Source organism: Bactrocera latifrons, unplaced genomic scaffold (assembly GCF_001853355.1).
Source record: "Bactrocera latifrons isolate USDA-ARS-PBARC rearing strain unplaced genomic scaffold, ASM185335v1 scaffold_251, whole genome shotgun sequence".
Taxonomy (NCBI): Eukaryota; Metazoa; Arthropoda; class Insecta; order Diptera; family Tephritidae; genus Bactrocera; species Bactrocera latifrons.
Genome location: NW_017536086.1, coordinates 100,206 through 127,466, shown reverse-complemented (window position 1 = coordinate 127,466; position 27,261 = coordinate 100,206). Strand labels below are relative to the sequence as shown.

At 36.1% G+C, this 27,261-nt stretch overlaps 4 protein-coding genes across 4 annotated transcripts in view; 3 read left to right on the top strand and 1 right to left on the bottom strand.

Annotated features, from left to right (window-relative positions):
• LOC108969411 overlaps nt 1–16,121 on the top strand; it is a 105,877-nt gene extending 89,756 nt beyond the window's left edge. Inside the window, exons 4-6 of the mRNA XM_018934106.1 lie at nt 1,171–1,308; nt 14,567–14,794; nt 15,879–16,121. Coding sequence (XP_018789651.1) covers nt 1,171–1,308; nt 14,567–14,794; nt 15,879–15,910 — 398 coding nt within the window. The 3' untranslated portion in view covers nt 15,911–16,121. The remainder of the gene's footprint in view (nt 1–1,170; nt 1,309–14,566; nt 14,795–15,878) is intronic.
• Nucleotides 16,122–16,212: 91 nt separating this feature from the next.
• Nucleotides 16,213–19,342, bottom strand: LOC108969410 (ATP-dependent RNA helicase p62-like). The gene is made up of 3 exons (XM_018934105.1): nt 18,951–19,342; nt 17,789–18,564; nt 16,213–17,697 (listed from the first exon to the last, which is right to left on the bottom strand). Exons 1-3 carry the CDS (start codon nt 19,165–19,167, stop codon nt 16,819–16,821), a joined length of 1,872 nt encoding a protein of 623 aa, XP_018789650.1. The 5' UTR covers nt 19,168–19,342; the 3' UTR covers nt 16,213–16,818.
• A 592-nt stretch (nt 19,343–19,934) lies between these two features.
• Nucleotides 19,935–20,772, top strand: LOC108969412 (protein-lysine N-methyltransferase mettl10). The gene has a single exon (XM_018934107.1). It carries the CDS (start codon nt 20,063–20,065, stop codon nt 20,717–20,719), a length of 657 nt encoding a protein of 218 aa, XP_018789652.1. The 5' UTR covers nt 19,935–20,062; the 3' UTR covers nt 20,720–20,772.
• A 575-nt stretch (nt 20,773–21,347) lies between these two features.
• Nucleotides 21,348–27,224, top strand: LOC108969409 (staphylococcal nuclease domain-containing protein 1). Its single transcript, XM_018934104.1, has 4 exons — nt 21,348–21,683; nt 22,921–23,758; nt 24,115–25,553; nt 26,000–27,224. The coding sequence occupies exons 1-4, from the start codon at nt 21,588–21,590 to the stop codon at nt 26,411–26,413; spliced, it is 2,787 nt and encodes a 928-aa protein (XP_018789649.1). The 5' UTR covers nt 21,348–21,587; the 3' UTR covers nt 26,414–27,224.
• Nucleotides 27,225–27,261: the final 37 nt, after the last annotated feature.

The window sequence follows — 27,261 nt, the reverse complement described above, 5'->3', positions numbered from 1 at the left end:
TATATTAAGTTTGCCATGATGTTTGTAACATCCAAAAGGAAACGTCGGAGACCCGATCGATATAAATGATGCTCGGCGAGCTGAATCAATTTAGCTATGTCTACCCGTGTCTATATACCATAGGCCCAGTAGTCTCTCAGTTTTGGAGATATTGACATTGGAATTTTACACACGTCTTTTTTTCAACAAGAAGCTGCTCATTTTTCGGAATCGCCGACATCCGACACAGACAACCGTAACATATATGTAGCTTCTATACGAACCGAACGATCGGAATCACAACTTATATTGAAAATTTTTTAATTTTCAAGAAATTTGGCAGTGGTTATTAGCCAAAACATCGCTCCGATTTCCAAACATTTTGTTCAGATCGAAATACTATAGCTTATAGCTGTGATCTATTTACATTTTAGACCTTTTTATGCTATAAAAAATGCATTTGTAACGCGTTAACGCTTTTTGCAAATGAAAAAAAAACTACTGTATCAATTGTTAAAATTTCAAAGTATATTAATACATGTTTAAAGAATGCATAATGAAATTTTTGAGAAAAAAAATTATTTATTTGTTCAGTTATAAAATATCTTCGCTCGAAGATATTCCCCCTACAAATCTAACAAGATTAAAAAAATTAAAATTTAACAAAATAGTGACGTTTTAAGAAAGTTGAATTTGACCACAAATTTTGGCCATTTTTGGCCTGCCAAAATTCGTTTTTTTATAAATGATATTTCGGGAAAAATGCGTTTAATGATAAACTTACCTCAAAAACTTTGAAGGAAATCGAATTAAAATTTTGGTACAAAGACGTAATCTATAAAAATATGAAAAAAAAAATACTTTTTTTTGTTTTTTAATTGCACACTATGTGTACTCCCTAGAGTGGGATATAAAATGCTCAGCTCTATAATTATTCTTGCATGTGAAACGAATTGGATGTCTTGCCGTTTCAAAAAGTTTCATACTAATCAAGCGACCATTGCGTAAGTGGTCACTTATGAACAGTCGTTTCTGAAAAATCCTACTTTTACCGCTAACTTTGTGGTCTAAACGAAACGGAACGGATTCCTACAGAATGATATTTATTTAATTTTTATTTTTTTAATTATTCACTTATTTTTACTTTATCATTATTTATATTATTTTTTTTACTTTATTTAAAAATTATAGAATCCAGTTGTCGTTACTCGAAAGGCGCTTGGACCGATTGCGATCCCAAAACCAATGTGCGCACACGCACTTTGACGCTGAAAAAAGGCGAAGCGAATTGCTTGACCACCAGAACCATGCAAAAGAAATGCAAGAAGCGTAAGTACAAATACAACTGCGAGTAAATAACGAAACAGTTAAGGAAGTAAAATTGTTTAAAAGGGATAAATATAATTATCAACTATTGGAGGCAGCATCAAATGTTGCACAGGGTATAGAAAACAAACCACAGACAAACCACAGACACTTTAGACTCGTTCTCTGAAATGTATGTAGCTCTTATAAATAATATTATTTTAACATTAAAACGGAGTTTTCAATACGTTGATGTCCTTGTTGAAATGTCCTGATTTCACATAAAAAAAAAAGTATTTCATGAGATTCTAAGAATCAAGGACCCAGCGGTCTCCCATGAAACTTATTTCAATTTTACATCAGAATAAAATGAAACCCAATGTGTACTATAAACAAAAGAAGCCAATTGAAGCCAGCCTACTTAGTGAACAACCCTGTATATACAATGTAACCGAATGGGAACAAAAGTTTCATACTGAGAATAAAATTGCGTGAAAAAGGAAATGAAAATTGGCCACAAAAAGTTACATTCCGGAGAAAATGAGAAATTTGAAGGCAAAGAACAATGAAATATGCGTACTGTTACATATATATTTTTGTATCAAAAGGCATAAAGTCAGTTAATTAAGCCTTAAATTGCTGATTAACTGCGCAGCTTGGATTGGAGTGAGTCAAGCTATGAAGCATAATTGTGGAAAACATCGTTGGAGGGATGGAGAATACACATACCACCCGTTGCGAGATTCAGTAAATTAAATGTTATCGAACTTGGGAAAATATTTGGTTAAGCTTTCATAAAAAAGCGTGCTTCATTTCATTAAATAATTTGCCGACAAGGTATTTCAGTATTTAAACTAGTTCGAAGTTAAAAAGAGGATACGTCAATCATATTAGAAATATCTATTCACGAAACTATAGTATGTCCAATATTATACACTCAGTTAATTCTAATGAAAGTTTGAAGATCGTATGTTAGGTATTCAGGAGATAGTACTGACCCAATTTTATCTATTTTTCGCTAATACTACATGCAATTAAAAGGCCACAAGCTTATAAAATGCTGCCGAGGTTTCATCAAGGTTCCTCACTGACAGTCATCAATCATATGGAGTAAAACGGAATGTTCAAAAATCCTGATATTAGTTACATGGGGGTCAAGTGAAGTTAAACCCAACTGTATGCTCTACTTTAGGCACAAATATACATTGTTATAAGTAAAACACGCTCTCTCATATTGGCCGATATATGCGGAATAAAGACACCCAGAAACTCGACAATTTCTTTCTAATTCTAAATATAGCGCAATTTATTATTTTCACACATTTTCGAACAGCTGTAATTTTTTTCAACTTCACCGAATTTTTTTTTTTTTTTTTTTTTTAATAAAATTTCACCTTTCCAACAATATATGGTAAGATACAGTGTTATTGGTAGCACTGGAGATATACAACTACAACGGCATCTATTGACAAAATACGAAAATATTTTTTCGATTACCCAATATTAGGTATATGGGGGGCTCAGAGAGGTATTGACCCGATTCAACCCATTTTTGATACATTATTAGGAAAAATACAGCTTGCACGAACGGGCGGTCACCCAGATTTCAACTCGTCTCGTCATCCTGATCATTTATATACAAGTATATAACCCTACGTCTATCTCGATTAGTTTTAGGTGATACCTGTAACCGTTAGGTGAACAAAACTATTATATTCTGCAGCAACATGTTGCAAGTGCATAAAACTAGCGAAAACTCTATTATCAGAGCTTTCTAGGCATCTTGGTCAAGCTAAAATAAGAATATAAACACATGCATACATAGGTATTGTATGTATAAGCTTCTCCTGCTCTTTTACAACTCCCAAAGCAATCAAGCATTGACATAATTTTTTCATCTTTTGCTCGTACATACATACATAGATATTTCGTGTAGAGTTCTCTCGATGTTCTTTTATACATGGTTGCGATACTTCCATATACCATATATTTATTTGTGTAATTATCCACGTGTCTGTCATTCAGCGCAAGGTCAAACAAATTGTACTCGTACAGTAACACAAATTATTACAAAGACTTCGCAGATGTCAAAAACACAAGTCATTAAGGCAGAATGCCATTTTATGCATACATGTATTAATATGTATATGGCCACATGTGTAGTATTAGACCGTCACAACGGTAATTTAGGAATGCTGTGGAACTTGTGTCCTTTCCACCAGAGTTACATTTTTGCACTTTCAAAATTTTACCGTTACATCGCTAATGAATTACTATCAAGAAAAATTACTTATAGTTAATAACTTTTAAATTTAAGAAAAACTTTACAATACATAAAATACATATGTTTGTGGATTAAAACCAACCAAGTATTATAAGCTCAAATATATGCCCATGCATTGACAATAGCACTTTCATATGGGAAGCTGTAAAGTCAACTTAGCTCTGCAAAGCGTATTTAATTACACCTTCAGGCCAAAAGTTATCTGTTTGTTTTTGATCTTTTGACGCAAACAGCACAGTCTCTTGACATGCTCCTTTTATACAGCAAAGACGTCTCTTTCGTTTGTCCTTAGCGCAACATAAAAATTTAAAGAAACTGTCACATATACATACATACTTACCTAACGATTTAGATTTGTTTATGTAGCTCCCAAAAAAAAAACACATCAAAGTGCTTGCAGTGCCACAATATGTAGATAAGAATGTACACATAGTATTTTAATCTCAAATATAATTAAAATATTTCCAAGATAATTTGAATTAATCAAATCATTCAAAGTATAACCCTTTAAAGAAAATCGGAAGACATTTTCATACAGATTTGCATAGTTAGTATGTTCCTGTTCCCGTTAATAACATCAAAAGAAGGAGAAATCACTCATACGCCTCGTGGTCTTCATTATTAAAAATCTCTCTATTACTAATGCTGTCCTACTATAGCTGACCTATCATCAATCACAGATTATAATTAATGTTAAATAAGCGTTTTCTTTTTCTAAAAATGGTCTGCTTTCAAAGCGTAAAGCATATGTTTGGAGAAATGTTTTCATTAAAGTACCTCAGTTTTTGAGACATCGATCCAATATTTTTCACCCCAAGAAGCCGCTTATTTGTTGGAATCGCCGAGATCGTTTAGCTTATAGCTGTTATATAAACTGACCGATTAGATTCAAGTCCTTTTATGGAATAAAAATTTATTTGAAAAAATATCTTCCTGAAATTTGACACGGCAGCTCTACAGTCTCCGCGCAAATTGTTTTGATCAAATCACAAAGTAATATAGCTATCATAAAAATTGTGCGATCAAAATCGCACCCTTGTATCTGTATTTATATAAATAGTTTTGTATATAGAAAGTTGTCATATTTTACTTTTTAAGGTAATGCCACAATTTCCGAACAAATTGTTCACTTCGCACCACTTTAGCTTATACACTCGTGGCCACGCAAACCTTACCACTATACTTTCTCAATTTTTTTCGGTCTTTTTCATTCGTTCGGCATTTTCTTCAGTTTTATTATTTTTATGTTTTTAGTAAGCCTAAGTAAACTAAATTATATTTTCTTATTATAATTATAGTTTTTAATTTATTACGTTTAATGAGTAAAACACAAACATAAACTTCGTGTTTCAATTAAAAAAAATTAAATTAAATTAAATATTAATTTCAAATATAGCGTGAAATTAAATTTAAAAAAATAAAAAAATAAATTTTTTCATCGCATGTCAGTCTTTTACATTTCGAGCTCATTTTGTAAAGCTCACTATCTTTCTTTCTTTTATCTATAGCTGAATGGTTTTTGTTTTTAATTTTTAATATTTTTGATTAATATCATGTCATTAAGTTATTTCTAAATCAAAAAAATCTATACCGCAAAAGTATAGCGGTAAAGTGTAATTATATGCACAATACCTGAAAATTTTGAGTGGTAAAAATCTTTTTATGCCCTTCTATCCACTTTTGTGTATTGCATACGTACTCTATTTCGAAAAGGATTTAAAGGCAAAAGCCTTATCAGAGTAGGTCAGAGAGCAAAGAAATAACAATAGCTAACAGTATTTTCTGAATCTTAAAATAATAACTGTAACAAGATGACTCGAATTGATTTCAAAACGTCTTGCTGCCATGGAATAGCAATCATTTGAATAACAATTCAGATATTATTCATGAATTTTTGGATAGACACATCAATCGCTTGGTGCCATGGGCGCCAGGAGAAACCGTCATTAATTTGATACTAGTTACCGCCAAAAACATGCACGCGAAAAGGCTGCTATCCGTTTTGCTCCAAAAATCTTACCGATAGTTGTGGTTCAAGTAAGATCTTGAATGTGAAATGGGTTTGACATAGACCCATTGAGTCAACACTACTACGGGACTTTTTTCAATGTGAATCGTAACTTATTGACTCATCGAGTTTGCTCGAAGCCATTCATGATAAAAATGCCACAAATTAAGATTTTCAAAATATTTCGAACCTTGGCAACCTTGCCAGCCCAATGTCTACATACTAATAAAAGATTGTGCACCCTGTAGGAAACTCAAATTATCTCAGTTCAAGTATGATCCTTACATAGGCTTCTGTCCACGTCTCGTAAATTAATGATGCGATAGATGAACGTGAGGTCTTCAGCTACGTTGTCAAAGAATTCTTTTGTAACCTCTTCTCAACACAGATTTTTTGGTACGAGTCTAGCATTGACATGCCGCATACCCAAAATATTAGCCAATACACTAACCAATACCTTAACCAATACATTAACCAATACTTTAGCCAATATATTAACCAATACATTAACCAAAACTGGTTGAGTTAATCCATATGAAATGTTGGGATACTCTGTTAGCAGCTTGGTATCGATACGTTGATTTTCCAGCACTGTCTATTCTTTAAGATCTGTCTCTCCTTATAACTATTTTTCTCTATTTCTAAACGTTATTTGATTCTATTTGAGGAAATTCTTATTCTCAAATGCAGATTTGTTAACCAAAAGAACACGTAGTCGCAAACTTTATTCAGCAGATAATTAATGCGCTTAATTTAACAGTATTACGATTTATTTCAAAATTCCATATTTCCGCTTAATTAAAACTCAAACTACTGATTTTCCAAATTGATCACGTTTCGTCCTTGAAAATTTTCAAAAAAAAAACACTCATTTCATTTTTGCTCATTTTCTGTTCATGCAATGAACCAGACCACACTATTTGTGATTGCTTTAAATGTCAGCGAGTCCTCTTCAACCTTTTCGCTGCTCGCTGAAGAGCAAGAAAAACGTGGCCAAGTTGATGTGGCTTTGAATGGCGACGACGGCGCTGGGAAGAGGTGAGCAAATGCAGCAGCACATTTTCTTTTATCACGAAATTTCGTTTATTTTTTAGGAATTTTTCGCTCAATGCATGCACATACACATACAAACAAACACACACTGCACTTTGTAATGCATTTCAAGTGCCACCAGCAACAAATGGGTTAGCACCTGGTGAAACAGACGCTTGACCTTCCTGTGCACTAATACTCACACAAACACAAAAACCTGCAAATATCAGCAGAGCGAGTGCTAGCATATATGTAATTTGTGGATGTGTGTGTGTGTGAAAGTAAATACAATCTTCATTCAAGTGAAACTGAAAGAAGAAAGAAAACGTGAGCGTTGGAAAAACTTGTGAAAGCAATTTATTGCATATGTAGTAGTATATGTCATTCTATATACTAGCGGTATATATATATTTACCGTTATAAGCGAATGCAAGCGCATTTGGTACACGTTTGACACACCCGCTCACTCTAACACTATCACGTTGCTATGAAAATGACTTGGAAAAAATTTTTGCTTAAAGGAAAGACTTCACTTCAATAGTTTTAAGTGTGAAATAGCACACTTGATGCGACGGTAGGGACACTAAATGCAACAACAGCACAGGGTGCATGGGAAAGTGTTGCACTTGCCACATTTTATCTGCCTTTTGTTATTCTTTGTACACATGCGGCGCCTTACAAGAAAAGTTAGTTAACCTGAAATTGTCGCACTGATAGTTATCACAGATCTAACCTCTACAAATATCTACATGGCAAATGCTTATGACTTGTACCATGTACGTTAGAGTGAGTCAAAAAAAAAATTTTTTTTTCGTTTGGTCCTCTGAAAAATGGGTTCCTAGCCACCTCTAAGGAAGCCTATCCAAGAATGAGTTCTTAATTGTAACGGGAAGGTCTATTTTTTCTTATTATCTGATGCAAAAGTTTATATCTCGCTTCCAACCACTTCAAAAAATATTTTGTTCGTTAGATTTTGTAAGAAATTGAATGCTCTACAAAAAAGTTCTGTACGCTTTTTTCGTAAACCCGACCGTTTAAAAGATACTAACAGTTAAAATTTTATTATTTTTGAGAAAATTTTTTATTTCTTATGAATTTTATAACTCAATGAAATAAAATCCTTATGAATGATGAAAATCATAGGTTTTTGGAGAGACTTTCTGAGTGGTGCCTAGGATCCTATTTACCAAACGAAACCAAACGAAAAAAATTTTTTTTTTGATTCACCCTAATATGCATTGATGTTTGACGATGAATATCTCGTAAACGCTTAACTTAATCGAAAAATCATATGAGACCATTTTTATAGAGCAGTAAATTTCCTACAAAACTATGAGATTCATCATGCGTAATGATTTTTTTTCATTGAGTTATAAAATTCATAAGAAATAAAAATTTTTCCSAAAAATAATCAAACTTCAACCGTTAATATCTTTTAAACGGTTGGGCTTACGAAAAAAACCTTTAATTTCCTACAAAATCTAAGGAACCAAATATTTTTTCAACTAGTTGGAAGCGAGATATAAAGTTTTCTATATAATAATAAGAAAAAATAGAAAATTGTAAGTAGGAGGACCTTCTCGTTACAATTAAGAACTCATACTTGGAGAGGCTTCCTTAGAGGTGTCTAGGAACCTATTTTTCAGAGTACTAAACGAAAAAAAATTTTTTTTTTTTAATCACCCTAATGTACGTGTATATAATTAAGACAATGTTTTTTTTTGCTCTCACAAAAAGTGTTTGTAGCAAATACGGCGCCATCTTTCCGGACAACCCACGAATTGGGCATGAGAACACTGTTGTGACGATAGCTGACACGATTGTTCACCTTGATATCAAGTAAATCGCAATTCGACGGAATTTCTGTTTTATGAACAACCACAAAATGTGACTTCACGGATGCCCACCAGAGACCAACAAACAGTACCAACTGTGGATTTGGCATGGCGAACGCGCTCCGAAGACGAAGAAGATGGCTCTATCGGTCGGAAAGGAGATGTCTAACATTTTTTACGACTATTTTTGGAAGAACTGAACGAACGATCACAGGCCTTTAATATGGCGAATTATTGTACCAGTATATTTCAATAATTGCAGAAAAAACAGCCCTATTTAGCGGCCTCCAGGCACCATGCCGACATGGCAGACCTTCAGAAAAGTATTTTCAGACAGTTTAAGGAAGTTTGAGTACCGCTGGTTGAAGTGTGTCGAGCTAAAGGGAGACTATGTACCTCGCTCTTTTGTAGGCTAAGTATTTAAGTAGTCTTATCGTACCGCTTTCGTCCTTCCATTATCAAATGAATCAAACAGTAGAAGCTAAATCAGATGATTTGTGGTAGGTTCAGATATTTAATTCTAGAATTCAGCACCTCTTGAAGGGAAAAAATTAAATTTTAAGCATTCCACGTAGCCTCCAATCAAATTGATAGCAATCCAACAGGTTCCTTCCTTGTTAATTATGCTCAGGGTGTATATCGCATAGTTTTGTGACTTCAGCCCAGCGACCACGTTACACGATGCAATATATGGAGCATTGTAGCCGCCCTTCTTTAAATGTATAAGAAGCTCGGCAGAGGCGATCTTAGTTTTGGACCATCACACTGATGACTGGTTTCTTTCTCCACCACCACCTCCTGTAGGACAAATGAAGTAGCCATGATCTCTTCTATGCCGATATCCTTTTCTACTTCACCCATCTCCCCCGTGTTTTTATTGCCGTCCACGGGGTGGTGCTTTTTGAGCCGAGGGAACACGCTTTCCACGCCCCTCGCCACTTTCCCGAACACCGCGTACAGAATATCCTCTTCTACCTCGTTGATCTGGAGTGTGTAGTTTTGGCCTTCATCTTCATTGATCGATTTCGCCACTCTGAACACCTTTCAGTCGCTAGCTGACACATTCTGATTGGCCTACCAGGTTAACCTAACCTAGCCCATTCTTGAACTTAAGATCATTGTAAAGAAAACATTTTGTTAAACACTTTCAGCTGTTGTTGTAACCACAACATTTTTTCCCAAAATCAAATAAATCGTTCTATTGCAATAAGATACTTTTATAGCTGTTGTTGAAATGCCAAAAGAAAGAAAAATCAAATGAAGTAAATAACAAACACTTACTCGGAAGTCAAATATATGAAAAAATGCAAAATAGGATATGCTTGGCCAGAGCTTAAAGAAGCATGCCAAACAAAGCCATTGTTGCTGGCAAAGGTTACACACTTAAAAAATGCCTACATGCTTAGACCAGAAGAAATAACAGCGTCAGAAAGGAATTTCACACTTCGCTATCGCTCCAACACGCTTGAGGGAAAATCCTAGCACCATACATACGTACATATGTACATATATACCGTTTAGTTGAATATTGTATGCACTTGAGTGTTTCGGTGTGTTGCGTGCCACTTTTGTTGCATTTTATTAATGGTGGCACGTCTTCAGGCACAGCTTTTACGACACTGATTTTTTTCTACGTGTCACAATGCATGGCAAGAGAAGGCTTTGCTAGTGTTTTTGCAACACTTTCCATTGGAGCAAGCACGTAACTGCATTTTAACATAAATGAAGTTGAGATTTTTTTATTAGTGAAGTGAATGGTCAATAGTGGAAATTGATAAACCAGTCATTTGACGCTAGCACATTTTTACTGGGAGTAATTCTTTGAAGTTGAAGGTACTAAATGTTGTACTACACATAGCTTTCCAAATAACTGAAACTTTTAAATCAAGTAAGGAAGCACGAAATTTCCGTGGATCCAAAAAAGTATACTATTAGGGGTTAGGGCTTAGATTTCATTCATATTCAGCTAGACGAAGCTTTCGATTTCATAAAAATTTCGTAAATATTCATCAAAACACTTGTCAGTGAAGACAATTTGAGTGTCTGAAAACAAAATATCAGGTCGGTATAGGCGATTAAGTTGTCTCACACCACAAAAAATAATCAAGAGGTGTTAAATCGCATGATCTTGGAGGCCAATACTCACCAAAAGCTTCTTTCAATAAATTGACTGTTTCGTTGGCTTTATCGTGACTGTTGTTTTGAAACCAAAGGTCATCCACATCAACAACGTCCAATTCAGACACGAAAAAGTTATTAGTCATGGTTCTATGGCGTCTAACCGGTTGTTTGAAAATACCTTTATTGGATATATTGGGTAGTCGAAAAAGTCTTTTCGTATTTTGTCAATAGATGTCGTTGCAATCATATAGTATGACAAGTGCTACCAGTCACAATGTGTCATACCATATAGTGTTGAAAAAGTGATATTTTAAGCTTCATTTACCAAAAAAAAATTTAATTCGGGGAAGTTGAAAAAAAAGAAAAATTCGCTATATTTTAAATAGAATGCCACGCTAGCCACCTCTCAAATTTAAGAAGTTTACGGACACGATGCTGTATTAGGTCATGTAGAACAACAACGGTTCGCTCCCTTTCATTGTAAGCAGCCATGACAACGCTAGGAATCTTAATATTCATAATCAAACGATTTTAAACCATTAAAAAATGCTCGATGTTTGGGTACCACATGAATTGTCTGTGAAAAATTTATTGGACCGAATTAACATCTGCGATTCTTTGCTGAAACGAAATGAAATCGAACCATAGTAGTGGATCGCATACGACAATAATGTGCGAAAAAGTTCATGGTCCAAATGTAGTGAAGCACTACCAATGGTCGCAAAGCCAGGTTTGACGCCTCGAAAGTTTTTGGGTGGGATTGGAAAGAAATCAACCACTATGAGCTGCTCCAGCCTGGTCGAACGTATGATTCTACATTTTACTGTCAATAACTGATGAGATTGAAGCAAGCAATCGAAAAAAATGACTAGAACTGATAACAGGCTTCGTCTTCCATCAGCACCTCTTAAAAAAATTTACAAAAAACAAACGTTTTTTTTTTGGGATTGGGGTGTATAACCCCTTAAGACTTTGCATAAATAATTGTACTTACAGTATTTTAGATTATTTCCATCTCTTCTTTAACTATTTATCCACTTTTTCAAGTGTTCATAGCACGCTAGAAGTATATAAGCTTCATTTGCAAATTAAAAAAAGATCACTTTTTAATAAAATTCATTAAAATTTGTCCGAACTTCTTCTTGAGCATTCACCTCACTTATTTAAAAAAAAAAAATAGCTATCCAACCAAAAGAGACCGTCCATACACTAAAAGCTGATATGCATACACATTTTTTTAAATATTATTAACTTTTGAAAGTACTAATCGCATTAGAGTTGCACCGTTGAGCCACTTAAAGCAGGGTCTTTGGGGGCGTATGAGTAACAAACAGCGCAGTGAAATACACGGTTGCTATGTTGACGTTTGCGATTTTAATGCTGCTATGAATGTGAAAAAAATTAATAAATTTCATTTCATAAATAATTTCAATTTCGGCTATTGCAAATGGTCCTTTCACAAGGCCTTTATTGCGTCGTAATGTGTTTGGGGTAAGCATAAGGGAAAAAAGTCACTCATACGCCATGGGGACGCGCAAGTATTTATGAAAATTCTAATTAAAATATTAAAATGCGCTTGAGTGGCACGCATGAATGTAAAAAACTGCACAATCACAAAGCAGTTTATATGTATATATCTGTTTGGGTGTGCATGTAGTTGTGTTAGTGTGTGCGCATAAATGTAATGTGATTGCAGTTGACATTTTTAAGCCGACTGTCAGAGACCGCTGATTGCTGAATGTTGGCTGCCAAACAGTTTAAAGTCGTTTTTTTTTGCAGGATTTCCAGCGACTGTTTTGTGCGTTTTCACTCTCTTGAATTTTAATTATGCTTTGTCCTGTGCGCAGCTTATAACTGCATGCACGCAGGGTTGCATTTAACTTATGCGTATTTATTCCGTTGCATTTGTGCAGGTATACATGCCGGTGTGGAATGAAGTAGTGCCGCACTAGTTGGGCTTTGAGCCATTTTGGTGTAAAAACTTTTATTTTTGAAAAATCGAAAAAAAAGTAATTTCTTCAAAAGAATTTTGATAGGTAGCATAACGGAAGTCTTCGCGGCCATTTTAATAAATATGTATATAGTTCCAAGCGGACTATTTATGTAACCAGTTCGAATAGTTTCAGTTGCAGTGTGCATTTGCTGTAGATCTTTCTGCCCACATTTAATATTTCTATGAATATGCACCGGTGTGTGTGTGAATATGTGTGTCTGCATGCGCGCTTGCTCTAATTAAATTGACTATGCTAACGGTTAGAAGCAGCCATGGCAGCGCATAGCCTCAATAGTTGTATGTGGAACCGCAGTAGCTCAATGCCTCACTGCACTTGCCACTTTACAGCTTTTGCTCACTTTCCGCGCACGGTGACACACTTATGCGCTTAAAGCCTGTATGTATGTGTGTGTAAATATGTATGTAAAGTATGCTGCGCTGCATATTAACGGTGACAAAAGTTTGCTATATGTGTGCCATACGTCTGTGTGTGTGTATGTATAAGCGACTTTCACTTTTTGTGGCTACCCCCAATTAAAATTGTAAAATTGTATTTCATTTACTTTTTTTAGAATTTTTTCTGCTTTGTACAAAGGCATTGTCGCATTTTATGTAATTGCAGTAGACGCTTGACGCAGCGGAAGCTTAAGAAAACCAAATTTTCGCTCTTCATATTCGCGTTTTGTGGAATGGTGCGGCAGGTTGTGGAACTGCAGGCAGCGCACAATTGATTTTCCTTCCAAATGTATGGAAATATGGCGCATTTCCGTTAGATTCTTTGCATTGTGGCCATTCTGCGAATGAAAAGTTTACTTTAAAGCGAATGTTGGGGAGTATAAAGCCGACGTCTGATCGAGCATTATTTTGTTGTTACAACATATATGTATGCATAATTACATATATGCATACATATAAACGACGTAATCAAGTCTTTAGACATTTTTTTTTCTTGATAAAATAGTGAGTCAATTAAAAAGTCCCCGACCTACCAAAGTAAAACACATTTTTTTGGAAGAATTCATTTTCTTTGTTTAACATAGTTCCCTTCAATGGTGATACATTGTTTATAGCGACCCTTCAACTTGTCGATACAATTTTCCATACCATTGATCCATTTCGAGGTTGCCTCTTTTTTTAAAGATAAAGACACGGGAACTTCAAATTTTATGGAAAATGTTCATTACCACTCGAAATAACATTCTTTGTCATTTATTTTTTGAAGATCATCTCTTTCAAATGTGGTCCGCGGCTACGTCTCAGATGGTTTATTCGTTAACTCCAATTGTCGATGACTACTTCGAACATTTCGACTGGTAACTGGCGAATGACACGCGTGCAGTTTTGCTCCAAAGCCTGAAGCAAAGCGAAATAGTCCACATAGACTTTAGACTTTAGACTTTACATATCTAAACGGAGAAAAGTCTAATCGATCGGCCCAAAACGTGAAATTATCTGCTCACCAAAGTATTCTCTCAGTAAATCCATTGATTGTTGCGATGTGTGGGAAGTAGCACCGTTGTGTTGAATCCAACGGTCGCCCTTGACGGTTACGTCCTCACCGGCATCATTTTTAAAGAAATGTGGACCGATGGTTCCACCGGCCTACAAACCGCACCAAACCGTTGTTTCTTCTGAATGAAATGGCAACTCTTGAATCTGTTCAGTTTGCTCTTCGTTCCATATAAGGCAGTTTTGCTTGTTAACATACCCACGGAAATAGGCCTGATCGCTGAACAAAATTTAGCTTGAAAGCGATGTCGCTTTGGGAGATCGAGCGTCTTGAGTTCTTCGCACTTTGCATGCTTTAAATTTAAGATCTCGACGTAAAATGCGCCCAGTCGATCCATCGTTCAAACTTAACATTCTTAGTTATCTATACATTTCTGGGCTATCTGAGCAAGAGTTTTCTTTTTAAAGAAGACTATTTGTATTTTCAACCCAATTTTCACTGCTTTAATCTATTTATCTATTCCATTTTAACGATCAGTTACAATTTGCTTCTTCAACAGCTTGCCGTTATGAAAAGGGCGCCTGGTCGGAATGCACTAACGGTCAAATGACGAGACAGGATAAATTGAAATCGGTCATAACAACCAATCCAACCGTTGCAACTGACTCCACTGATACCAACGCAGATTCAAGCTGTGAGCCAATGCGCAAAATCACCAAGAGATGTAATATCGGCGGCGCAAAGATGGCTAATAAGTCCAACAAGGAGCGCAAACATAAGGATAAAGGTAAATCTATAAAAAAAATTTATAAAAAATAAAGAATTTAGATTCATAATAAAAAAATGTGTATAGCGTTTACTGTTTGTAATGTTAAAAAAAGTACTAAGTTCTTTACAAGTCGACTACCGGAAATAAATTGCTAAATGAGTAAAAGCCAATAGACCAAAGACTCAGTAAGAATCAACCGAAAAGGAAGAAGTAGAAAGTTTCTTAACGTGTTGCAATCGAGAGTGGGTTTAAATAGGAATCGCTAATTTTTTATCATGATCTTGAATCTTAGAACCAAAAATCTGTTAAGGCGACTAATATCAATCCCAGTCTCTTCAAGAGGATTCCCAAAATGTAACTACCGAGATGTTTCAATCCCAATCCGGCCGAAGCTGAACACTTACGATAAACGTGCCCAGTTGAATCCTCTTGTCTAGTTTGTTGTTGTTATTGCAGCGGCAGAAAAATACCGAGTCCTTGGCTGGACAAAAATTCGGGCCCGTTCCGCTTATGTAGACCCGACTGTTGTCCAGTCATAACACCTACCTTGACGGCGAGATGTTCCTTGCTAGGATCTAGTATTTCAGTGGACCTCTTGCGCTCCACTTTGGGCCAGAAACATATCATCGGATAAAATTCCCCTTCCTAACAAACTCATTGACTTTATAGTGTGAAGCGAATCCGCTGTGATTAGGCCCTGACAAGCGACATATACATATGTGGTTATTGATGAAGAGGTCGGACACACCTGATTAGTCTTGAGCGTACTCAAACACGTTATTGTAAACTTAGACTCGTTATCGAAGGGAAGCTGAATTTTGGAGCAGTACAACTACTGCTACCTTATTGAAAGGCCGCTGCACTTGAGATACTGTAGTTGCATGGTAAAACTCGAGTTGATGGGAGAGCTACCGACTGAAGATTCCCACTCCCACCTTCCCACTAAGCTTCGACGAAGTAGCAGTACATCAGAACGATATAAAATTATAAACTTTAAATATAGGTGTTATAAACTTTATGCGCATTGCAATACGCTCATATACTTACATATATTATTATAGTACCTCAATTACAATATGTATGTTTTTCCTTCTCATTCCAGGACAACGCCGAACACAACAGCAAGCTCAATGAGCAGAGATATAAGAGAGAAAAAATTTATCAAAAATGTGCTAGATGGACAAGGGCACGCCGTTTTTAAATATAATTAAAATATCATAATTCTAACATTTATTTTTAAAAACACGAACTAGTGTATACTTAAAATACATATATACATACATTTTACATTATATAATAAAGTATTAAGTTCTAAATTCGTAGAGCAGAACGCGCAACAGAGGGACATGCATGTCTTTTACAATTAAAATACCTTAATATATTTACATACAACAACATTGTACATGTATTGCAAAACAAATTAGAATAAAACAAACTTCTTTGAAATAAAAATAATAAAACTTTTTTTCTTTGTTTTTTTTTTTTTTTTGTTTTTGCTTCAGTATTTGCTGTTGTAGCTTTATTTCCATGCTTTCATTTCAATTACAAATGTTTAGATGTAAAGTATTTAAAACGAAAATGTACATATTTATATATCTGCACTTCTTTCCTTTTTGCTGTATACAAAGCGATAACTCTTTCTTCTCCTTCATGTTCTTTCCCCAACGTAAATACCAAGGGTTTGATGCATTAGTAAAATAGAAATGCCGAAAATATGCCAAAAATTAGTAAATTCGATTGCTGCCATTCAAAAGTGTTTAAATTCGAAAATAATTTCAGCTTACAATTGAGCTGTTGTAAGCTTATGACTTGGTGTGGTGCGGATGAACATGCTGCCATCCATTGTTGCACCGCACGTCAAGTACTACAAGTAATAGATTTTCAACATGCGCGCTCATGTCAATTTCATACTTCTTTGCTTTAAGAAACGTTGCGAAATTCGAAAATCGAAACGAAATTAATGCGAATTCAGTTTATACCCTGTATATGCTTTGTATATGTTAAACAAACCCAACTCTTGAAGTTGACAAGTATGTTTGTTTTTAATGACGGGAATTGTAGCTACGCGATCTCGAACCGCCGCCAGATAAATTGCCATTCGAGTAACCACCACCTGCACCAGTACTATTGGCACTATTGGCACTATAACCACCACTGCCGCTATGACTTCCAGCCATAGCAGCACCACGATAACCGTTCCCATAGCCAGTACCACCAGAACTAGAATGTCCGCTCATACCGCTACCGGAGATGAATGCACTATTATTGCCACCACCAACACCGCCACCTCGTCTGCTCGACGTCATATTACCACCACCACCGCCACCGCTATTACCATTTCCACCACGACCGCCACGATTGCGCCCACCACCGGTACCCGAATTTCGTGCTATATACTCCAATTCGGGATTTACATTTTGGTTAGCTTCGCGCAGTATATCGATTAGAGCACGCGCACATTTGGCGTTCTTTCGTGTGAAAAATGCATACGATGTACCTGTGGAATATTTACGCCCGGTACGTCCGATTCGATGTATATAGTCTTCAGACGATTGTGGAAAGTCGAAATTAATGACATATTTGATGCCGTCCACGTCTAAACCACGCGCCGCTACATCGGTGGCGACTAAAATATTCGAGCGTCCACTACGAAATTCGGCCAACACATTATCGCGATCAACTTGTGATTTGTCGCCATGTATTGAACCGACACGTACACCAAAACCATTGATAAAGCGTGACAGCTCGTCCACTTTCTTTTTTGTTGCGACGAAAATTATAATTTTACCCGGCGCATGTGACTGGTCGTAGATGTGTGAAAGTAAATCCTTTAGTTTTGTGCCCTTATCATGCTCATTGCAAACATCGACATATTGACGTATGTTGTGATTTGCGGATAACTCTAATGAACCAATATTGACCTGTAAAGTTATAAATGAAATTAAAACAATATGCTTGGTAGATTATAACTCAATCTACTTTCCACAACAGTGTGAAGCGGAAAATGCATACCTGTATGTACGAACCGAGAAAGTCCTCGGCCAGTTGTCGCACCTCTTTTGGCCAAGTGGCGCTCCACATTAGAATTTGTCTGTCAGGTCGTATTTGTCCGAGAAGTTTTCGGATTTGCGGCTCAAAACCCATATCAAGCATACGATCAGCTTCATCCAAAACTAAGTAAGTGCAGCGTCGCAAATTTGTAACGCCAGTTGCTAAGAAATCTAATAGTCGCCCCGGTGTGGCAATTACTATTTCTACGCCACGTTCCAAATCATTTGCTTGTTTACCCTTTGGTGCACCACCAAATATACATGTATTGCGCACGTAAACGCTCGAGCCAAAATCATTTGCCACAGTTTGTATCTGTTGAGCCAGCTCGCGCGTTGGCGCCAAAACAAGTGCAATGGGCCCGTCGCCGCGTTGCAATGGTGGTTGATTATTTATATGTACGATAGCGGGAAGAATGAAAGCAAGTGTTTTGCCAGAGCCGGTCTTAGCGATGCCGACGAGATTGCATCCGCTCATTGCGATTGGCCATGATTGTGCTTGAATAGGTGTTGGCTCTGTATAACGCTGACGTCTGATCTCGTTGAGGCAATAATCGGGGAAGCAGGCTTCGTCGAAGTATTGTATTGGATTGGGTGCTGGACCACGAACCGTTATTTGGTGAGCTGCGCGGTATCTTTCTACGTCTTGTGGTAGGCGATTTCGCGTTTTTGGATGTTCTTGGTAGAAGTTTTTCTGGAAAGGCGGCAGGCGTACGTCTGACCAGTTTATGGTGCGTAGTCCTAAAAAAATAAAGATTATTAGAAAAATATTTCATAAGAATAATAAGATTTGAAACCTACAAAAATTTAAATAGTCGATGCATTTTTATATTATTTTTTTACACAAATTTAAAATTTGGATCTATTTTTTTGATTTTAAAAGCAAAACCTGATTGTTACAAGCAAAAAAGGAAAACAGAAATCAAATTATTAATCTACTATAATTTTGGATGAACAGTATAAAACATAAAAAAAACTTTATATCCCAAACTGGAATAAAAATAACAGATCTTTAATGAATAACCAATAATATTAAAAATAGAATATTTCAATCACTCGCTAAAGTGTTTGTTGTGGTTCACCCTATATATACATATGTATATAAATTAGTTGTACAATAAATTTACCGGCAAAGTCGTTGTTGTTACCGCCGCTATTACCTCCTCCACCACCTCGACGGCTTCGATCATCATACCGCCTCTCTACACGTCCGGAACGTACACCATCATCGCGTCCTCTACCACCTCCACCTCTGCCACGCCCACCATCGCGCATACCGCCACTTCCTCCACCACCACCTCCTCTACTATTTTCTCGACGATTACCAATCCGACGTTGTGGCATTTCCTTTGTATACTCTAATAGTTCGCACTTAGTTTTTACAGCTTCTTTGTTTATTATACACCCTTTATTGACAAATAAGAGGAAATATTTATTGGGTTCCAACTAATAATTATTATTTTCCTAATTGCCCACAAATATAGCCAAAACGGCAGAGAAAATATTTTGGCATTTTTTGGGAAATGTTCGGAAAGTACAAAGTATATTAGCGAAATTCGCGGTAGATGCATTCAAAAATAAAAATTAACATAAAATGAAGCTAAAACTACAAAACATGCGAAAATATATTCGCAAGCTTAAACGTGCAAAACTTCATTGTATGCATTTGAATGAGTTAAATTTTATGTTGTAAAACTTAACAAACAATGTAATAATTTAAAGTAAATTATGAGTTAGTTGCATGCCACGATAGCCCGATCCATTCTTAGGACTATATGACTATAGGAATAAATCTATATTTAAACCTTTAAGTCTAGATTTATACAATCTTTAATTACCAACAGTAGGATCTTCGTATTCGGAACATATCCAATTTTCAAGCTATTAGTACTGTCAACTCGACAGCAAAAGTTTATGTAACAAAAATATGTGTATATTCCAATTTTTAAACAATAGCAATTATATAAGTATTAAACTATATTATATAATATGCTAAAACAATAATCTGAAAGAAATAACTATGATTCTGCAATTTTGTTATTGTAGAACGAATTTGCAATCATAGGAACCTGCTATTGTGAATAATAAAATTATTATGTACCGGCCTTGAAAGTGTATAAATTTGTAAATAAATATAGCGCACGTGCATAAATATTGCATTTTATAAATAATAGCAGTTACTTTAACTTACAACTTTGCATGTTTATAAAATCACACATTCATTAATTAATTTTATAAAATGTCTGTGGAGGAGCTAGAAGGATCTGAACTTGGTACCAAGAACTACTGGGATAACAGCTATGACCAAGAAATTGCTAATTATAAAAATCATGGAGATGTGGGTACAATTTGGTTTGACGAAGATTCTCAAAATCGTATCATAAATTGGATATTGAAGCAAGATACATTAAGTAATGATGTAAATATTGTGGATATGGGCTGTGGCAATGGTATGCTCTTAATAGAACTAGCTCGTGAAGGTTTTTCCAATTTACTTGGTGTGGACTACTCGGAAGGCGCTATTGGATTAGCTAAGCAAATAGCCAAAGATCAGGGGTTAAACATTCGTTATGAAGTTGTAGATTTATTGAATACGGAACTCTGTCGACAACAACTCGGAACTTTCGGAATCATTCATGACAAAGGCACCTATGATGCCATCAGCTTATGCCCAGACAATCCAAAAGAAAAACGTGACACATATCTTAATACTGTTCATAGCATTATGGATGAGAACAGCTTATTTATTTTAACATCTTGCAATTGGACGGAAGATGAGCTCTTAATTAGTTTAGAAGAAAAGTTCCTTAAGAAATGTTCAATTCCGACACCTACTTTCAAATTCGGTGGCAAAATCGGTAGTGTAGTCACTTCCATAGTCTTTATAAAAAAATAGATTTACATATACTTCTAAATAACGATATTTTAACATAATAATAAAAATAATTAAAAGTGGATAGTTTTTAAATTATTTTATTTACAACAAAAATTACACACATATTAATAATACATGTTAAAACACACAAACGTTAATGCACACGTACATACATATATGTAAGTCTGTGTTCAGATACGTCTTATAACGCCCTTCTCATTCGTGTAAACCTCAATTTGCCCTACAAATTTTACATTCCTTCATTTTGAAATTCTTAAAATTATTGCATTTAATTTCACAATAAAGCAGTCCGATTTTCTTCAATTATCGTACATAAATTTATAAGAATTTTAGTTTTAAATGAAACGTGGATCTTTATTCATACAAGACTTTCGGAATTCCTTTTATTTTTTAAGTTAAAAAAATTTTTAAAAATCATTTTCGAATTTTTACAGCTTAAAAATTTAAGAACTTTTGCTCTATTTAATTTACAAATGTTAATATACTTGACTGAAAAGTCTTACACAATCACTTGGTAATTAAAAATTCAAAAAATTATATTAGTTTTTGTGATGAAAGCAACTCTACGGTGTATGACGTCACATGACACCTCTTCAATATTTGACGTTTGTTCGTATTCGTTGCACCTTCTGTCAAACCGAAGTAAAATTTCACGGGCGGTGGTGTGTTCGTACTCGTGCAAACGTGGAACGGACGAAGCAGAAGCAGATAGGTGGACATCGAGTTCAAGCAGAGGAATAATTTTTCCCCCGTTTTCAATTATATTTTAATTGCAGAAAGCAAGAAAAAAGTTCATTAAATAGCGCATTCGCTATAAATTATCAGTGCTAACACACCCGCTCTAAAAAGTGATTGAAAATTAAAGAAAATGAGTGGACCCGCATCGACAAGTCCAGCCACGGCGACAAATAAGGATGGTGATTCCGCGTCGTCGGCACCAAAACGTCGTGGTATTGTGAAACAGGTCAGTAAAATAATATCAACATTTTATTTATTTTTTTCTACTTAAAATATGAAAGGCAGGGAAATTTGAATTAAATTTAAAAAATATTGGTGTTTGAAGATTTTCATTTAAGGGACGGTAAGAAAAATGAATGAAATTGAGGCAGCGTGCTGACGACAAACGAATACGCCGACAGAGCTGCTTTTATGTATGTGTGAATGCGATATGTATATAGACATTAAAAAGTGAGTGAGCAGTACAAGCAGCAATACACGAAATGAAAGTTTCATGGAGGTGCCAACTTGGCAGATTTTGAAATAGACTGTTGGTATTTTCATATATGTACGCGTATATACTGAATGACTTCAGCAAAGGATTCTGCGTCGAAGGCCACAGAAACAGTCATACATTGTTAATTATTATTCATATGTACACAATACTTAATTTGCCGGTTGAATAATTGCATTATTTCTCACTTATATTTACCAAACAAGCATATCATTGGCAGCGTCAGCTAACGTCGCTGCCCCTAACATCGTCGCGGCAGCAAATTTTGATGTTTGCCTGCTCACCGCTTTCAGAATTCATAGTTCGTTTATAACCTCAAATTCGATCAAATGCTGCTACACATACATATGTATATCCGAGATTATGGGACTTTTCACAAGCATAACTTTTTTGTGTAGTGCAATCCAAACCAATTGTAGAGTTTTGATGTTTCAATTGGCCACAAATTAGTAGTTTGTCTACATAAATTTTTTTATATTTCGATATTTAATAATCGCATTTGTTTATGTTTTACAAATTTATTTCACTTTTTACTCTAATAGATTGCTCCTCGACATTGGTATTATTTCAATATAACATACACTACAAAATTAGTGTGAACTCTCGTGTTTATATTTAACTTCATGTGTCGAAGTTAAAAGTTTACACAACTACCGAATCAAATAATTCGTTTAACATAAATTATTATTTATAATTTTTATAGTTTACAATCAAGAAAAACATGTACAATGCAAAAAAGTTTTTTCGATCCTCACTGCTTACACAGATTGAAATATAGATGGCGCAGAAAATACCTAAGGTGTTTTTTTTTTTGCAGCAGCACACTTCACTCATTTCATTTTAAAACACATGTCTAATAAAATTACAAAATACGGGTGAAGAAGGACTGTAATTTCAATATACCCGCAATTTGTATTATTGATCTTGTTATATATGTGTATAAATAATAAATAATTTTTATGCTCATCAGGTACTTTCGGGAGACACTGTGGTTATTCGTGCATTAAAAGGCGCACCACCACCGGAAAAGCAAATTACATTCTCTTACGTTCTTGCGCCCAAGTTAGCACGTCGTCCCGGTGCAGGAGGTGATGAGACTAAGGATGAACCATGGGCCTGGGACTCACGTGAATTTCTAAGAAAGAAACTCATTGGCGAAGAAGTTCTGTTCTCGTTTGAAAAACCTGCCAATTCTAATAGAGAATATGGTTTCGTATGGTTGGGCAAGGATGCGGAATCTGGTGAAAATGTTGTTGAAACCATGGTGCGTGAGGGATATGTAACTGTACGTCGAGAGGGAAGACCTTCCAGCGAATTGCAACGACTTATCGAGTTGGAAGATCAAGCAAAAAGTGCAAATCGCGGTAAATGGTCACATGTGCCACCTGTGGAAAAAGTTCGCCATATTAAATGGACTCAGGAGAATCCCGCCCATATTGTTGAATTATATGGAGGTAAACCCGTCAAAGCTATTATCGAACATGTTCGAGATGGTTCGACTGTTCGTGCCTTCCTCCTGCCAGATTTCCAATACATAACATTGATGATTTCGGGAATCCGTTGTCCAGGTGTTAAACTTGATGCCGATGGCAAACCAGACTTAAGCGTGAAAATTCCCTTTGCCGATGAAGCCCGTTTCTATGTAGAATCACGATTGCTACAACGCGAAGTAGAAATTCGTCTCGAGTCTGTAAACAACTCAAATTTCATTGGTACGATTCTGTTCCCAAAGGGCAACATTGCTGAATCATTGTTGCGTGAAGGTTTGGCCAAATGTGTTGACTGGTCTATGGCCGTAATGAAGAGCGGTAAGTTTTGATTGCATACATTTATTTAAAATGATGCTTATTGATAGATTTTCGCAAATTGTTAGCAACGCAAGCATCATTTTGTGTTACTAAAGCACTAATTTGTAATATCATTGAACTGCTTTTGCTTAACACAATGTGATGCTAAATTAAAGACGGACTCCAAGATTTTGATGCTTTTAAATTTATAAGCAAAAAGATCATTTCACCCCGTCGACATTCCAATTTAAACACACATGTATGAATGAATAAGGTTTTATTATTTGTACATTTGTAAAGTTACTATTATGATTTTATCTATACATACAAATTTACTATGTGTGTACGTTAAACATATATTATCCTGTTTTAAATAGGAGCCGAGAAGTTGCGTGCTGCCGAGCGAACTGCTAAAGAAAAGCGTCTACGTTTGTGGCAAGATTATCAATCCAAGGCGCCTACTGTTAATGCTAAGGAAAAGGATTTCACCGGCACAGTTGTAGAAGTTTTCAACGGGGATGCCATTAGTGTACGCCTATCAAACGGGCAAGTTAAGAAAGTGTTCTTCTCTTCGATACGCCCACCACGTGACCAACGTTCAGTTGTCGGCGCTGAAGGTGAGGTTAGTGTACCTCTACGCGGTAAGAACTACCGTCCGCTCTATGAGATTCCATTCATGTTCGAAGCTCGCGAATTTTTGCGTAAAAAGTTAATCAACAAAAAAGTGCAATGTAACTTGGATTACATTTCGCCAGCCCGCGATAATTTCCCAGAGAAATATTGTTATACCGTGAATATTGGCGGACAAAATGTTGCTGAAGCTATGGTTGCGAAGGGTTTAGCAACTTGCGTACGTCATCGTCAAGATGATGATCAACGTTCTTCAGTGTACGATCAACTTTTAGCTGCCGAGAGTCAAGCTATTAAGGGTCAAAAGGGCATGTTTGGCAAAAAAGATAATGTGCCATTGCGTATCAATGATTTGACAGTTGACCATTCCCGTATCAAAGTACAGTATCTTCCTTCTTGGCAACGTGCCTTACGTACCGAAGCTATTGTTGAATTTGTCGCTAGTGGTTCACGTCTACGTTTGTATGTGCCGAAAGATAGTTGTCTGGTAACATTCCTGTTGGCTGGCATTTCTTGTCCGCGTTCATCACGCCCTGCTCTAAGCTCCCCACACGTCCCAGCTCAAGATGGCGAACCTTATGGTGAGGAGGCGTTAGCTTTCACACGCGATCGCGTTCTTCAACGTGATGTATCAGTACATATTGATACCACCGATAAAGCCGGCTCTTCCGTTATCGGTTGGCTTTGGACGGACAATAATGTGAACTTGTCGGTTGCATTGGTTGAGGAAGGTCTTGCTGAGGTGCACTTCAGTGCCGAAAAGTCTGAATATTACCGTCAGCTTAAAAATGCCGAAGATCGTGCCAAAGCGGCCAAGAAGAACATCTGGGCTAATTACGTTGAGCAAGTAATTGAGGAGAAACCCGTCGTCGTTGAGGAGGAGAAGGACGAGAAAGTACCCGTGGAACGTAAAGTTCATTATGAAGATGTTATTGTAACTGAGATTACTGCCGATTTAACTTTCTTTGCACAAGCCGTAGAAAATGGTGCCAAATTGGAAGCGATGATGGCCAAATTGCACGCTGAATTCCAATCCAATCCACCAATCGTGGGTGCCTACACCCCAAAACGTGGAGATGTGTGCGCAGCGCAATTTTCTGCCGATAATCAGTGGTATCGTGCCAAGATCGAACGCTTGCAAGGCAACAACGCTACCGTGCTTTACATCGACTACGGCAACAAGGAGGTAAGCATATCCAAAATGTATTAACATATGTACGTTTTTATGCAATCATTATATTTGTTGTCATTATTGCACGCTCCTTAGATCCGTTACCGTTTCAAAGTGTAACGTATGAGTCATAAGCTTGCTAGAGAAAATAGCGAGAAAATCGGGCAACCCTTATCGCCATTGTTCACTGCCTAATCATTGTTTGTCGTGAGCATAAACCCTATCGTCAATTTGACTGTAGCGTCATTCAATCGGATTGCAGGACGTGGTTGATGGTGTAGAAACAATATATTTTTGTTATGTAACGCCTGACGCCACAGATAACAAAACGGTTGAACCGCCAACGGTAGATGTTAGGGGATTAGATTATGTGTGCAGTGGAGCTCGGTTATCACGCAACAATTTCACTATAATATTACTTATATTGAATACAATATCTTACGAGATTCTACCATTTTCAGACTGTGCCTACAAGCCGTTTGGCCTCCCTTCCAGCCGGCTTCAGCAGCGACAGGCCGTACGCAACCGAGTATGCACTGGCCTTGGTACAACTTCCCTCCGACAATGAAGACAAGGAAGAAGCCTTACGTATCTTTGCCGAGGATGTGCTCAATCGTACTGTTAAATTGAATGTTGAACTAAAACCTGCCACTGGGCCGGCATTAGCGACAGTGCATGATCCAGCCACCAATGTGGACATTGGTAAACAGTTGGTAGCCGATGGTTATGTATTAGCCGAAAAGCGCCGCGAACGTAAACTCAAGGATTTGGTGGAGCAGTATAGAGCCGCTCAACAAGCTGCCTTGGCTGCACATTTGGTCATCTGGAAGTATGGTGACATCACTCAGGACGATGCGCCTGAATTCAGCCGCTAAAATGGACGTGCGCGATAGCGTTTTTAATGTTTGTCTGCCACATACCCGCCCTACAAAAACAACAACAACATTCATAGCTACATACATAACATACAAGAATATAATGGAAATGAAATTAAACTGAGGTATAGTAAGAATATAAAACAAAAAAATAAAAAAAATTACAATGAAAAGACGAGTCTTGATTCAGAATATTCGAGTGGAGTAAAATCAAAAGAAAATGCGAGCAGAGATTCAGTAACTACATATATATAGTTATTACATATAATAAAAAAAAAAGCTCAGAATTTTACATGTAAATTACAACACATGTACAAAAAATTGAATCGCTATCGTTGTGCAAATAACAACAGGACGTTCACAGAATTTGTACACTGCGCAACAAACGTCGACAACAATTCCACTATATATATACAGCTCTATATACGATCAATGTCTCATAGAAATTCTGAAGTAACCACACAATCTTCGCATATAAATATATATACTTCCATGGCCACGAAAATTGTAAAATAATTAATAAAATCCAAATTTTTTATGACAAAAAATGTTATATGCCTAAAAATATCCTTACGCTTCCCAATATATGGACGGTAATTAGAGACAATTAAAAGAGAAACAGTTTAAAAGAAGCATGTGGAAGAGAAAATGAATTTCAAATACAACTTCAATGCTGCGCACTTACGTATATCATTGCTTATGTATGCTGTTACACTACAAAACAAAACAAAACATACTATTAATGAAAGCATTTCAAATTTAACTACAAAATCAACTATTACAAACAAAATCCAACTTTTATGATTATAAATTTCTTTTCTTTACTATGATTTTTTTTATTAAAACAA

Bases quoted from the DNA above. Each gene is read 5' to 3' on its own strand.
- LOC108969410 (XM_018934105.1), bottom strand. From the start codon at position 19,167: ATGCCACAACGTCGGATTGGTAATCGTCGAGAAAATAGTAGAGGAGGT. The intron at 18,565-18,950 runs GTAAATTTATTG...TTATTTTTTTAG, and splicing joins TAACAACAACGACTTTGCCG to GACTACGCACCATAAACTGG. The intron at 17,698-17,788 runs GTATGCATTTTC...ATAACTTTACAG, and splicing joins TTCTCGGTTCGTACATACAG to GTCAATATTGGTTCATTAGA.
- LOC108969412 (XM_018934107.1), top strand. From the start codon at position 20,063: ATGTCTGTGGAGGAGCTAGAAGGATCTGAACTTGGTACCAAGAACTAC.
- LOC108969409 (XM_018934104.1), top strand. From the start codon at position 21,588: ATGAGTGGACCCGCATCGACAAGTCCAGCCACGGCGACAAATAAGGAT. The intron at 21,684-22,920 runs GTCAGTAAAATA...TATGCTCATCAG, and splicing joins GTCGTGGTATTGTGAAACAG to GTACTTTCGGGAGACACTGT. The intron at 23,759-24,114 runs GTAAGTTTTGAT...TGTTTTAAATAG, and splicing joins TATGGCCGTAATGAAGAGCG to GAGCCGAGAAGTTGCGTGCT.